This window comes from Malaclemys terrapin, chromosome 4, assembly GCF_027887155.1.
Source record: "Malaclemys terrapin pileata isolate rMalTer1 chromosome 4, rMalTer1.hap1, whole genome shotgun sequence".
NCBI classification, from domain to species: Eukaryota; Metazoa; Chordata; order Testudines; family Emydidae; genus Malaclemys; species Malaclemys terrapin.
The window spans coordinates 86944241-86958175 of record NC_071508.1 but is presented as its reverse complement, the minus strand read 5'-3'; the positions used below and the strand labels follow the sequence as shown (position 1 = coordinate 86958175).

The window sequence follows — 13935 nt, the reverse complement described above, 5'->3', positions numbered from 1 at the left end:
AATTGGGCCAATAGCCAGAGCCAAATTAGTATGAACTGTGGTGATTTTTATGAGGTGGAATTGTCTCCACTAGAAGACTGGACTGGACTGAAGCCATCCGCTATACTGCATATGCCGCTAACTATCTATCAGATGTCATTGACTTTGATTCATCACTTGAACCTGAGGTGAAAGGCTCTGCAGCCCATTAACAATCCTGCCCCTGTTGACTTCAATTTCTGACATTCTAAAAGTGTGGTTCCCAAGGACAGCAGTAGAGAAATAATGTTTCTGGGCCACTGGCAACCAGATTTCATGTGTTCACCTTTTGTTTACAGAGAAAGAGATCATATAATAGTGGAGATCCTGGAAATGGGGTCTTGATGTGGAACAATGAGCTTTCCTGGCTTGTCACCTGACTTAACACTGGAACTCCCCATGGCTTCTGGTGTAGTAGGACAGGCGTTTCTGTTCTCATGCGAGAGACCATTTTGGTGAATTCCTGTGGCGTATGAAGTTCTAAGAGCGGTGGTGGTGCCTGTTTGTGTGGTGCATTCTGTGTGGCAGAGTTCTAAAGACCTGTTTGCTGGTAGCTGTTATGACTGCATTTGTTTTGGAGGCTGCACTCAAGAACACAGCTATGGATGTAATTTGTAAATAAGGACCCACATATTTATTTCTTTGTTGTGGTTTGATGTTCTGATCCAATGAAAGTCATTGTAACAGATTAAAAAAAGTATAATTCGCTTATGGGATTTCAGGAGACTAACTAATCCCCAGTTGGAATGCTCCACTGAGGGCTGACATGTCTATGCCATGCAGCAAAGGCACTGTAGAGTACACCACTCACTGGGAACCATGTTGAAGACCTAACGTTGGAAGCTATCCTCCACCCAGGCAGAATCACATGTAGCTGTTGCATTGTGAAAACAGAAGTAATTTTTTCCCAGGTAAAAATACCAAAAGGAGATCTTAGTTGTCTATTCCCTCCCGAAATATCCTTTTTTGACAGCAGCTATTAATAGTGTCTTACAATCTGTTCCTGTTTTCCAAACCATTAGGAAAAACAAGGTTTTATACTTGGTTAATTCACAAGCTTTGTACCATTGGAAATCTGAATATAAAATGACATAAGTCACAGATGAAATGAGCCTTGGATCTCATCCAATGGCTAGAGAGAACTTGCTAACATCAGACCTGCTATGTAATTTGATGTCATTTCACATGATGGTACGTTTCTGCTCCTAGGGTGTCAGGACTGGAATAGAAATAATGGTAGGATTGAGGCATATTGACAGAACTATGTGCAAGCCCAGGACTGGACAATTAGTGGATGATGCACATCAGGGCTGAGGTGTTTTGGCAGAAGTTTGTGGGGTAGCGTGTGTCATGCCTACTTATAATCAGGGTAATCTTGCCTCTCCTTTGGAAGCATTCCATTTATATCAAGGAAGTAAAATATTTGTTTGCTTTTCTCTCTCTGTTTCCTTCTTCACAGATCTAAGTAAGGGTTCTGGAAGCCATTAACCTATGTTGGAAAAACACACTGGGTGAAATCGTGGCTCTGCTGAAATCAATGGGAGTTTTGCCATTAATGTCAATGGGGCCAGGATTTCACTCAGTGAATTCCTGAAGTGGTATTCCCTGGTTTCCCCTCTGTCTTCCTCTTTCATGCTATCACATTTCACATCTGGATCAATACAGCCTAAGAGCTGGATGTCAAGACATTACTTTTGCACTCCCTTGACTGGCCTGCTGAATCAAACTGGTGCTGCCTCTACTAATGGCTTTTGGTTTTCACCTTCATGTCACAATGGATTTTCCCATGCTTGGGGTGTGTTTGTGACTACATACATGCACTCAAACATGCAAGCGTATATATACACACTTCTCCACGTGTATACCACAGGATGCGTGAAATGTCCTCCCATCCCTGCACAAAGCCTAAGCAAGTGAACTTTGCATAGAGGATCTAAGAGGGGCTGGTGTGGGGAGAAAAACTCCCTGCCAACCTGGTACCTTTCATGGAACATCTGTGCAGCCAATGAACTGTGATAGCAGCTGGGGACCCTTATGCCACCGACTCCCCCATTCTTCTCAGCCTGACCCCTCTCTGTGCTGCCGATGCAATATGGAATTGTATAAGACTATCTATGCCTGCAAAGGAGGAAGGCTCAGCATTTGGCTCCCAATTAAAAGTGACTCTAAAACAAACCACAAACAGTTGCACAGATGGAATCCATTTCAGAAGCTTGTGACACTTAGCAGGAAGACTCCAGAGGCTGAGGATCACTGGAGTGCAAGGTGATCTGGCCAGGCCCCTCATACATCTACATGCTCCCTACTCACCTCCAACATCCAGATCTCAGCCTTAGCTCTGCTCCCCTTTGCCCTTACTTATTCTCCACTTGCCACATGAAAGAAAGTTAAGGCAACCTTGTTGAATTACATTTGTATTGTCTCTTTAGTGTGATATAGGGCCAGATGGATCCTCCACTTCATTGACTTCATCTTGACTTCAGTGGGTTTACATTAATCTGCACTCCTCTTCCAACATATATCAAGCAAAGGGTCTCATTTTTATCATGCAACAGGTTTGTGGCCTGCATGTTCAGATGGATCTGGGGAACAGCTGAGTAGGGTTGCTGACCAATAATGGGAGGATGAATGTGGTAAAGTGGGGTATCCAAGCTATGGAGGGGTATTGGATGGGAATAGGGTTTAGTATATGGACCACTTGGAGGAGCAAATATGTGAAATATAGTCACAATGTGGGTCCACAGGGTGGACTGCAGCCTCTAAGGGTTTGTCTACATTGCAATGTAAGCCCAGGGTTAGTAAACTTGAGTTAGCAGTCCCTGGGTTTGTTATCCTAGGCCTTGAGCATCTACACTCATTTGTAACCCCAGGTTAGGAATTGTTGAACCCTGGGTCCTAACTTGGGGCTCCAGTGTTTACACTGCATTATATGGGCCTGAGTCCATGCACCCATAACTCAGATTTCCTAGCGCCCTTCCCAAATGTGGCTGCTATAGCCATTTATTTGTGATGCAGTGTGGGACAATTTGACTGTCTACCAAACGTGACTCTCCAGAGGACAAAGAAATTCAGCACATGGGATTGTGGGATTTTTTTGGCAGACTCCCAGAGCATGAATCTACCGGGGCTGTATCTACACTGTAAAGCAATAGGGCTTGAACCCCGGGTCCCAATTTGACTCAGGTTTGAACCCTCCACCCCCAGGGCAACCTAGGACGAGCCCTGAGTTAGCACAATTTGCGTGTAGATAGAAGGGGGGTTAGGCTTCAGCTTGAGTTCGAACCCTCGGCTTACATTGCAGTATAGACATACCCTAAAGCAGGGGTCGGCAACCTTCGGCACATGGCCCATCAGGATAATCCACTGGCGGGCCGCAAGACATTTTGTTTATGTTGACCATCTGCAGGCACGGCCCCCCCCCAGTTCCCAGTCACCGCGGTTTGCTGTTCCCGGCCAATGGGAACTGTGGGAAGCCGCGGGCCACAGAGACGTGCTGGCTGCCGCTTCTCGCAGCTCCCATTGGCTGGGAATGACGAACTGTGGCCACTGGGAGCTGCGGGGGGCCGTGCCTGCGGACGGTCAACGTAAACAAAATGTCTCGTGGCCCGCCAGCGTATTACTCTGATGGGCCGCGAGCTGAAGGTTGCTGATCCCTGCCCTAAAGGGTTAGCTAGCCAGACCATCCAGCATAGGAGGGGAGGAAGTATTTCTCATTGTTGAACATTCGATGCCAGCTGGGAATAGTGGTCTGAGGTAAAAAAGCAGGGTTAAAATCAGTGATGGAAAATTGAATTGCTGGCAGATGTGAGCAATGGTGTTAATGGGCAACTACTCTTGGGACCTTTATCTTTGATAGGAGTCCATGGGTGCTCGCATTTCCCGACACCTTGCAAAATGAGGTAATCTGTACTCGCCTTCTCCTCTACTTCTCCAGACCAGTCTTGTCTGCAGTGATCAAAATGTTGGTGTTTCTCAGTCTTGTACTTTTCTGTGATGCCTAATGTGGTTCAAATCATGTCCTATTCAGATTTCCACTTCACTTCTGTATCTGCAGACTAGAGACGGGTACAAGGATAGGATCAGAATAAGAACCAGTTTGAACTTTCTCCCCAAATTTACCTTACCAAACCAACCACACTACAAGGTTTTTGGCTAGAGCTGGTCTCAAACCCAGCCTCTGGAATCAAAAAAATCCCTGAATTTGGACAGTGTTTGGAATCTGAATCTGGATCCAGATCCTATATTTACAGTTTGGTTAGCTTTCTCCACTGCCTCAGTTGTTCATTTTCAGGTTTTTCTGTGTGTCTTAGTTCCAGATGAAACTGAGACAGAACTGCCTAAATCCATTCGCTTGGGATTTACTGCCCAATTTTGCAGACACCATGTAATAAAAGTATGAGACAGCAATGTGCTAGTCAGAGACCAATGGACATTATTCCTTGACCTGGGATGGGGTTACTGTGACGCTTCTCTGGACACTCAGGGCTGTTAGTCACCTTGATGCCACCTTCCTCCAGTATCAGTTCCCTAAACAACCAGCCTGTCAGCCACTCAAGCACTCTTCTCTGGGCTATACCAACCCTGCTGGTGACAATAGAGGTACCCCAGCCTCTAAATCCCTTCACAGTGTCCACTTGTGGTATCCAGCCCCCGATCACTGGATATCCACAGAAATCCCAGATCCTCTATGCCCAAAGGAACAGTGGGCCCCAGTTTTACCTTAGACCAGCACTCCTGCTTTACACCAAGCACTTGAGTGCAATTATAAAACAAAAGGAAATTTATTTTAAGAAAGAACAGAGATTCAAATAGAAACAAGTGTGAGTGATGGAAACAAGTGGTTACATACAAAACAAATCATAAAACACAAACTAGGGCCTATGCTGACTAAGTTACCTTTCCTGGCTAATGAAGTACATTCTCACCCCAAAGTTCAGCCTTTTGCAGCGTTTCCTGGCCCCAAGGAGCTAGGACCCAGTCTTTCATGAAGCAACCCCTGCACATTCAAGGTGCCTCCTCAGTGAATGGATCCAGAGAGTCTTTCTCCACTCTGTTATAAGCTAAATCAGTCTTTTGTCTTTATTCCCAGGCAAGGCTGTCATATTTTTCCTTTTCATTCCCAAGTGGTTTTGAGGTTTAGTTTATCTTTGATGGTTCTCCATTGACTTTTCTGGGTTGTTATCAGTGCTTAATTTGTGCCAAGGCTTGCCAGGACTGAGCTGGCCTGGCACCTCTAGGCTTGGCAGTTCATAGCCCTGGCACCTCTAGGCTTGCTGCATCAGTTATGAATGTGAAACAATTGCTTGAGCCCTGGCACCTCTTTCATTACAAATTAAGCTCTGGTTGTTGTAATGGTGGATAACTGAGTAATACATTATGTAATTGAATTACCAGGCAGGAGTGACAACTGCCTCCCACCTGAATGGCCCATCACTGAGATATATGATTCCCTGATGACTCACTGTTACTCCAAGACCATAAGGAAATAATTTTCAATATAGTCACATTATTCCTTAAATATTACCTGTGCATGCATCTCCCAATGACTATGAGTATCACTAAGTTGTAAGCTTTCAGTAGAGCCCTCATAGGCTACCTCTTATGGATAAATACCATGAAAGTGGTGTATTGGGTGTAGTGAGTTTGTCTGGTCTGAGGTAGGAGTTACTAGTAAAGAACAGGGAACACTTTGCCAGTTGGCACTACTGGGCCTCTGCGTCAGTTACAAAGACCAATAACCCTGTTGTTTGACAGGGATCAGTATTTGCTGACTCAATTGATAGCTGTTACACTCAGAAATGCAGACAGCATCAGGCAAGTTTCTGTGTGCTTGAACAAACCAGAGTTCAGATCTGACTAATTTGCTGAGCTGGAAAAGAATCTGACTGATGTGCTCAGTTTAGACAGAGCAGCCATGTCCAGAGATTTCCTGAGGACTGTGCCGAAGTGCTGGCAGGTGTTTGCTGCACGTTCAAGCATGCATAGTCCCGAGGCAGCTTCTGCAGCTCTCTCGAGACAGGGATGAGGTGAGGACGATGGTACCCTTGCTGCAAAGGTGCTTTGCTTTTTGGTGCCTCTGATGAAAATCATGGGGACATTTTTTGTATCTGAAATAGACATGGGCCCAAACCCAATCCGCATTCCAATAAATGTTCAGGATTGAGGGTGTTTGAAATCTAAAGCTTGACCTAGATTCAGCCTCTTCAAATGACTCCTACTATTATAATAGGCAGAAGTAAAGCACCAAGGCCAAATTGCTGTACTTTGGGATTTTCAAAATCTTTATCTGAATTTTGAGGTTTGAGTTCATTTCTAATTTTAAAACTTCCCCCTACTTCCAGGTTCCTTATTCCTCCAACCACCGGGGCTGGCAGAGCCTGCAAATGCTGTGAGGCATTGTTGCTACTTATAGAACCATAGAATATCAGGGTTGGAAGGGACCTCAGGAGGTCATCTGGTCCAACCTTCTGCTCAAAGCAGGACCAGTCCCCTACTTAGTCTGAGGTGTGGAGGCAACATAATTAACACATACTCTTGGACTGTGTGGTGAGTGGCCCTCAGAAGGTTCAGAATTCAGGCTTAGTTCCAGGGCTTCTCCGAAGCTTAGCAGAAAGAAGTGAGCATGTGAGCAGCCAGCCAGTGAGAATAGAGGAAGGAAACTGGGGGATAAAGAAACTGAAATTGGCAGAGAGATGAACAGCAATTAGAGAATGAGGATAGCGTCACTTTCTAGGGTGCAATCCAGACCAGTGAGGGGTTGTGTCCTGCAATCTAGGGTGCTTCACAATGCTTTGCTGTAGCTCCTCACCGGGGCCACTCACAACCATCCTACTAGCAAGCAGGTCACACCCTGTGTGTCTCTGTGCTAGACAGCCCTGGTTCAGCAGTTCTGACCTCAGCAGCCAGTCTACAGCCCCACTCTGGCTTCCACAAGCCTTGGTCACTACTTGCAGGTTGACCCCAACACTCTCCCAGTCCTGAATTTTCCAAAAACCAGGTGCTCTGCAATGTCCAGCCCTGGACAGTTCAGAGAAATAATATGATTTATGTGCTCCTTTAAGAAGTGAAAACACACCAGTTTGCCACATTAACTGGAGCTGATGTTCATTTTAGTATGAACACAACAATATTGGTTTAATAATAAAACAAGTTTATTAACAAAAGCAGATAGGTTTTTCAGTGAGTTAAGTATAAGAGATAATGTTATAAAGGGTTACAACCAAATAAAAACGAAAACACGCATCTAAAAGCCTAAAGATTTGATTCAAGGCTTTATTTAAGGTGGCATTTCTCACCCACAGTCTTCAAGCAAGATGGTGAATCATCTATTCCTTCATCAGGATCTCTTCCAGAGGCCCATATGCTGGTGCCTTTGTCATTTTAGGTGAAAAGATTTTTGCCTAAGCAGGTTTCTCATCTATATTCGGTTCCAGAGACTTCTGTCTGCCCCCTATTAGTTTAAGGACCCATCTTTCTCAGCCTCCAAGAGCTCTGGCCCCTTCTGTCTGTCTAGTGATGGATGCCAAAGAGAGCTTCTGTCCTTGCTTATATCTTCCAAGTTCAATGACCTTGCTTCAAGAGGCAGGATGACCGCATGCTGTTCTGTTCTTCCTGTGGGCTTCCTATATGATTTCTATGTAAATGAGTCTTCCATTGTTTTTGATTCCACCATGCTTAATGTATATAGAAGACAGGTAGATAACTGCCATTCCCCACTGTCTGGGCAGACAATACAGCCTAATATCAGTGAGCATCCATAATTCCTTACATTGTGTTAATACATACATTTCACAATTATATTAATCACCAGTGTGTCATCCGAAAAGACCTCACTCTGTACACTTTTATAATACAGTAATATTGTATACAATCAGTTGATTATCATTTGAGGTTAACCTGCTTCTCCCCATCTTTATAGCCCAGTAAACCTTTGAAATTAATTCTTCTGACAAGTAAAACCCAGACCAACCTTCTCTCTCCTGCTGGATGTAGACGCCATGCTGTCTTCTCCCCCACTTGTTAGTGTGAGGTTTGCCTCCATTCCTTGTTAGCTTGATGAGTCTGTTTACTGTTTATATGTAAATTGAGGTAAACACACATTCCTTTATCAGAGGGGTAGCCGTGTTAGTCTGAATCTGTAAAAAGCAACAGAGGGTCTTGTGGCACCTTTAAGACTAACAGAAGTATTGGGAGCATGAGCTTTTGTGGGTAAGAACCTCACTTCTTCAGATGCAAGTAATGGAAATTTCCAGAGGCAGGTATAAATCAGTATGGAGATAACGAGGTTAGTTCAGTCAGGGAGGGTGAGGTGCTCTGCTAGCAGTTGAGGTGTGAACACCAAGGGAGGAGAAACTGCTTCTGTAGTTGGATAGCCATTCACAGACTTTGTTTAATCCTGATCTGATGGTGTCAAATTTGCAAATGAACTGGAGCTCAGCAGTTTCTCTTTGGAGTCTGGTCCTGAAGTTTTTTTGCTGTAAGATGGCTACCTTTACATCTGCTATTGTGTGGCCAGGGAGGTTGAAGTGTTCTCCTACAGGTTTTTGTATATTGCCATTCCTGATATCTGACTTGTGTCCATTTATCATCTTGCGTAGTGACTGTCCAGTTCGGCCAATGTACATAGCAGAGGGGCATTGCTGGCACATGATGGCATATATAACATTGGTGGACGTGCAGGTGAATGAGCTGGTGATGTTGTAGCTGATCTGGTTAGGTCCTGTGATTGCTCATTCACCTGCATGTCCACCAATGTTATATATGCCATCATTGAGGGACTACAGAGGCTCATGTAGTTTGGCAGCTGCTCTCCTGAAATGGGAGCATATGTTTTAAGGCAAAGATCTGCAAAGAAGAAGAAGCACTAGGGGCTTCCTCACAGGGGGAACAGGCTTGTAATGTCTGAGAAACTGCTAGACAGGCATTTTGGAATTAGGGGTTTATGGTATTTGGGTTGAACCTCCTCCTAGTCACCTTTGGGATTGCACCAAGTATAACAATGCAACACTTTATATGGAGTTGTAGTCAAATGCATCTCCAGATATCTCACAGAGCTAATACAGTCAGTATTCAATCATCATCAATAATCCATAAACAAGTAGAACTCAGAATGTAGATTAAGTGGAACAAATTTGTGGTTACCTGCCAACCGTGAAGCGCCTACTCTGCTGCACATCATGGCCATGCAGACCCCACAGAGATAGAAGGGATACAGCTTAAATATTCTGGCTTCAAAAGCACAGACTCCCTACTATGTGAGCTGAGAGTAAATCTCCTGTAGGTGTTAGCATTATAGGGTCTTGGACACAGTTGAGGGTAGTGGTACACGTATACTAACCAGTTCATTACAGGATTATTCAGGGAGAGTGACAAATGATTGAGGCTAACCGTCCTAGCAGGGCTTAAAGAAACTCTGACCATGATGTTCTGAATCACTAGGAAGTATCTGGAGGAGGAGAAGAGAGAGTAAATATGTGCTGGACTGTAGAATTCCTCTGCCCTTGGCGGAATGCAGATGTCCTGACTTGGAAGCAATGATCTCATTTTCATTGAATTTTCTGAGGTTGGCTACTGATTTTGTGAATCAATATGAGACCCCATTGGGCTGGTTTTGGAGATGCAAATGCTCAGCCCTTTTGAAAATGGATGCATTTCATATGAGCTGGCACTATGTAAAATGTTGACCTTAACCTCACTGTGTTTTTGTTTCCACATCTGTTCTGCAAAATTATTACCTATGTAGTACAGATAGTGGGAAATGGTGCTTTATAGACATGTGAGAAGAGATGCTCCCTGCTCCAAAAAGCTTGCTACCTAAGTAAACACACACACAATTCCTTAATACAAAAAATCTGAAATGGGGAGAGTATTTACCTAACTCACATGGGTGTTGTGAGCTTAAATAAATTGGTGTTTGTAAAGTGCTTTGAAAGCCTCAGATGGATGGGTGGTATAAAAATTGTTGTTAACAAACTTACCTCTGTGTTAATTAATGTTGTTAAAATGCAGAGACAGATAAATATGCCTCCCTCCACCCCACATCCCCTACTGCAGCAGCTGGTTCTTGGTGGGTTCATAGTATGGAGGGTATATTTACATCTAAACCCAGGGGAAAGTCCCACACTGTGAAGTCCAGATGAACAGTTTGTTTGGACATCACCCCATCAGTTGGGCAAGCACAGCTCCCATATCCAAAGGGGTTCGTATTCTATCAGTGAAGAGTTTGTTTGTTTGGTCCTTGCCAGACTCCAGAGAAATAGCCTTGAGGAAAGGACACCAGGATATATAATAGACCAAGGTCCTATGTTCAGTTTATGCTCCACTAATGCTCCAAATCTACCTTTCTTCTTACTGTAGTACTGGATAAATGAATACACCTCTACCTTGGGGATTGGGGTCTTCCACTCCGGCATCGAGATCTACGGCAGAGGTATGAAGCTTTCTTTTTAGTTACATCTGAGTCTGGGGAGACAATCCTACTGATCTTATGATCTTTTATAAGAAAGGGGTGCCCTGGTTTGTGCCTTGTGGGGTGAGGGGGCTCTGAGGAGTAGAAATTCAGCCAATTATTTTTAGACCGGGGTGTCCAAAGTATGGTGTGTAGCTCATGCAAATAATCTCTTTTTCAATATAGATGTGCTGTCTGCAAAGCTAGAGTACTGTTTCTTCAAAGCTGTAGCAGGATGTTAGGCAAGAAGGGGCTGGGGAACTCTATAGGCAAAGTGAAGCAAGGCGAGAGACACAAAGAGAGTAGCTTTAAGGATAATACAGTTTCCCTTATTTTAATACATTTCCTAGTTCAGTGTTAGAAGAAAGAATCCCAGAAAAGTGGCTTTCTCACTGTCCAATGACATAGTCTCAGAAATTGAGTAATTTTGCATCAGCGAGAAAAATAAAATGTCAAAATTCAACCCTGCCCAAGACTTTCAGTTTCATAAGCCCCGGAATGGCCTAAGGGGAAGGACCACTTTACTAGATATTGAAGCTTACCACATAGTTTGTGGTAAAATACAAGTCAGCTCATTAATTTATGCAGTGGGGATTGAAGCTAAAAATGTTTAGAAATCACTTGCCTTCACTGAGGAATCAATAAGAATAACTATTATGTTGCCTTTTAAAAGGGTGGTGAGTATTTAATTCCAAAAAGGAAAGTACTATATGAACGGCTATGCTTTTATGGCACTTCTAAAGATCTTTTATGAACAAACAGAGCATCGTGACTTTGGTATCTGTCAGGGTGAGCACGTAAGAGAACATCTAGTAGTTGGGATTTTAAACAAGGAGCTTTCAAAAGAATCAGGTCTGAGGTCCCCTGGAACAAGGTGGTACAACAGATATGGCCATCTGAACTAGTGAAAATGCAAGTCACCCAGCAAGGTAGCAGTCAGAGCAATGTGCAAGAAGTAGCAATGAAAAAATTCCCTTGGAGGAGAAGGGGAAAGAAGCCTCATAACAATGGCTCTTAAGAATGCTGAGTTCCTGGTCAGAACTGTGGCAGTTGTGGCCGGGGAGAGCACAGGACAGATTATTATTATTTTTATTATTATTATTGTAGTGCCTAGGAGCCATTGGTGGAGGTACATAGAGGTAGAGCAAGACACAGGGATATTAGCGGAGCAGCTATCAAAGCAAAGGAATGAAGGAGTACAAGCAAGAGTGGAATAATTCATGTTTCTTAGGATGTGTCCAAAGGCAGCGTTTGTGAATAGATTTGGATCTAATCTCAAGATCTGCAACATTTGTTAAATTTAAAATTGATTTCAGGGGTAGAGGTGACTATCTTGTAAAGAGACTTAAGAAGATAAGCCTTAGTCCTAACTTGGAGTGGCCCAAAACAGTGTTCAGTAGCCCAGGGGAACAGATCCATTGCCTCAGTCAATTCAAACTTACCTACAGAGGCAAGGAGCATGTGGTGTTAATGAGACTACCGCAAGTAAATTAGACCAAACCACAATCATTAAGATGGCCCTCATAAAACTGGATATTGGCATGGTGTTCAACAGACAGAGCCTACTTAAAACAGAACCATTCCAGATCCTACTAGAAGAGGGGATGTACCCTATGTGTGCAGTACCACCTGGAGAGTGCCCATCCCACTGCTCCTGAAAATGAATGAAGAACTGGATAGGATGGAGAGGAATGGCACAATAAAGAGCAGTAATGAACCACCGGAGTGATGTGCCCCAGTAGTGTCATGAGGCAAGGGGGAAAACTATTAGCATAGCTCTAAAGAGGCTCAGTTAAACAGTAAGGAGGGAAAGGGATATTTGTCTCACCCCAGAAGATACTATCCCCAAGTTAATGGGTGCAACAATGCTTTCTTCACTAGGTTTCAGACAAGTTCTTCTCCACCCCAACAGTTCCAACTTTTCTGCAAAGCTATTCAGAAGGAATTGCTCTTTGCTGCCTCCCAGTCAGGGTCACAAGCACCCAGAAATCTTCCCATGGAAAAGGAGTGGGATACTGCAAGGCCTGGAGAGAGTGGAAGCTTTTCTGGATGATGCTATAACTCCTAGGAAATCAGAGAAAGAACATAGCATAATACAGTATTGCAACAAGTTCTGATGGCAATGTTACAAGAAACCCAGGAACAGTTCCAATTGCTAGAAGAGGTGGGAGGGCACATCCAGAGAAAGCTAAAGCTATAATTGAAATGTTACCACCTAAAATATGCCAAAAATGATGTGGTTTCTTGGTCTGATAAAATTTTGGAAAACAAACTGGAGAAAATTCAGATCTTACCCACCCTCAAAAGGTCAAACTCTTTATGAACTCCTTAAAACAACCATCTCTAAGTGAATCTGGAACCAAGCATAAGAACAAGCATTTGAGGATCTAAAGAATCTATTGACCACATCCCAGGTACTGATATGTTATGATGTTTCCAAGTTTACAGACTCCACAGATTTCAGCTGCTACTGTGGGGTGCTAATAGGAGCCTTTAGCATATTGTTCCAGATGGCTTTCAGATCCTAAAACCAAAGCAGAGAGAGAACATTTGGCAAGCATATGGGCATGTGAGAAGATCAAATGGTACATATAGGGTCTTGGCAGTTTCATGCTCGAGATGGACCACAAACCACTGAGACCTTTAATAAACAGCAAAGATCTAGGAAAGGTGCCCCTTACATGCTAGAGTTTTCTCATGCATTGTTTGAGAATTAAACCTAATGTAGAATATGTACCACGGAAATCCTTTGCGGTGGCTGAGAGGTGCCAAATCTAAGAGGCTTTCTTCTCTAACTGTTAGAATGCAGCCCAAAGCTTATCCAGCCTTAAGCCAGGAGACTCAATCCTGATAAAACCACATGAGGAAGAATGTTGGACAACACCAGCTATTGTCACTGGACGTAGCTGCAGCCTGAGATCCTACATGACTGAAACTGGTGAAAGTACTCAGTACACAAGAAAGAGGCAGCACCTTTGTCTGGGTGGAAGGAAGGCTTTAGACTGGAGCTCTGCAGTGAAGCAGAGAGAGAGAGACAGAATAGCTTTAGGGGTAATTTTGTTTTTCCTTATATGAATAAAGCTCCTTGTTCAGTGTTAGACGAGAGTGTCTGTCTTTCTGTGATTTTTTTTTCTTTTACCATTGCCACATGACAGATTACATGTTCCAGTATGCAATGGTCCACCTTGAACCAAGCAGCTTTTACAGTTGACTCGAGATGGAGCATGACATGATGGGTCCTGTAGTTTCCATATGTCTGACCTGCATAAAGATGAGTGCAGCTGCAATTAGCTCAGATTTCTAAAAATCAGGTGCAGACTTTTGACTCCTGGTAAACTGCCTGTGTGGCCTTCTGCTGGGCAGTGTTTGGTAACCCTCTGCTTTACTGAAGAATGGAAGAGCTTTCTTAACTGGGCATCAGTCCCATCACCTTCCTAAATGACTTTAGGATTTCTTCACCTTAGTAATAA

General features: G+C 43.7%; 1 protein-coding gene across 1 annotated transcript in view; it reads left to right on the top strand.

Moving 5' to 3' along the window:
- Positions 1-13935, top strand: part of LOC128835880 (deubiquitinase DESI2-like) — an 82705-nt gene that overhangs the window by 32507 nt on the left and 36263 nt on the right. Inside the window, exon 2 of the mRNA XM_054025756.1 lies at positions 10375-10447. Coding sequence (XP_053881731.1) covers positions 10375-10447 — 73 coding nt within the window. The remainder of the gene's footprint in view (positions 1-10374; positions 10448-13935) is intronic.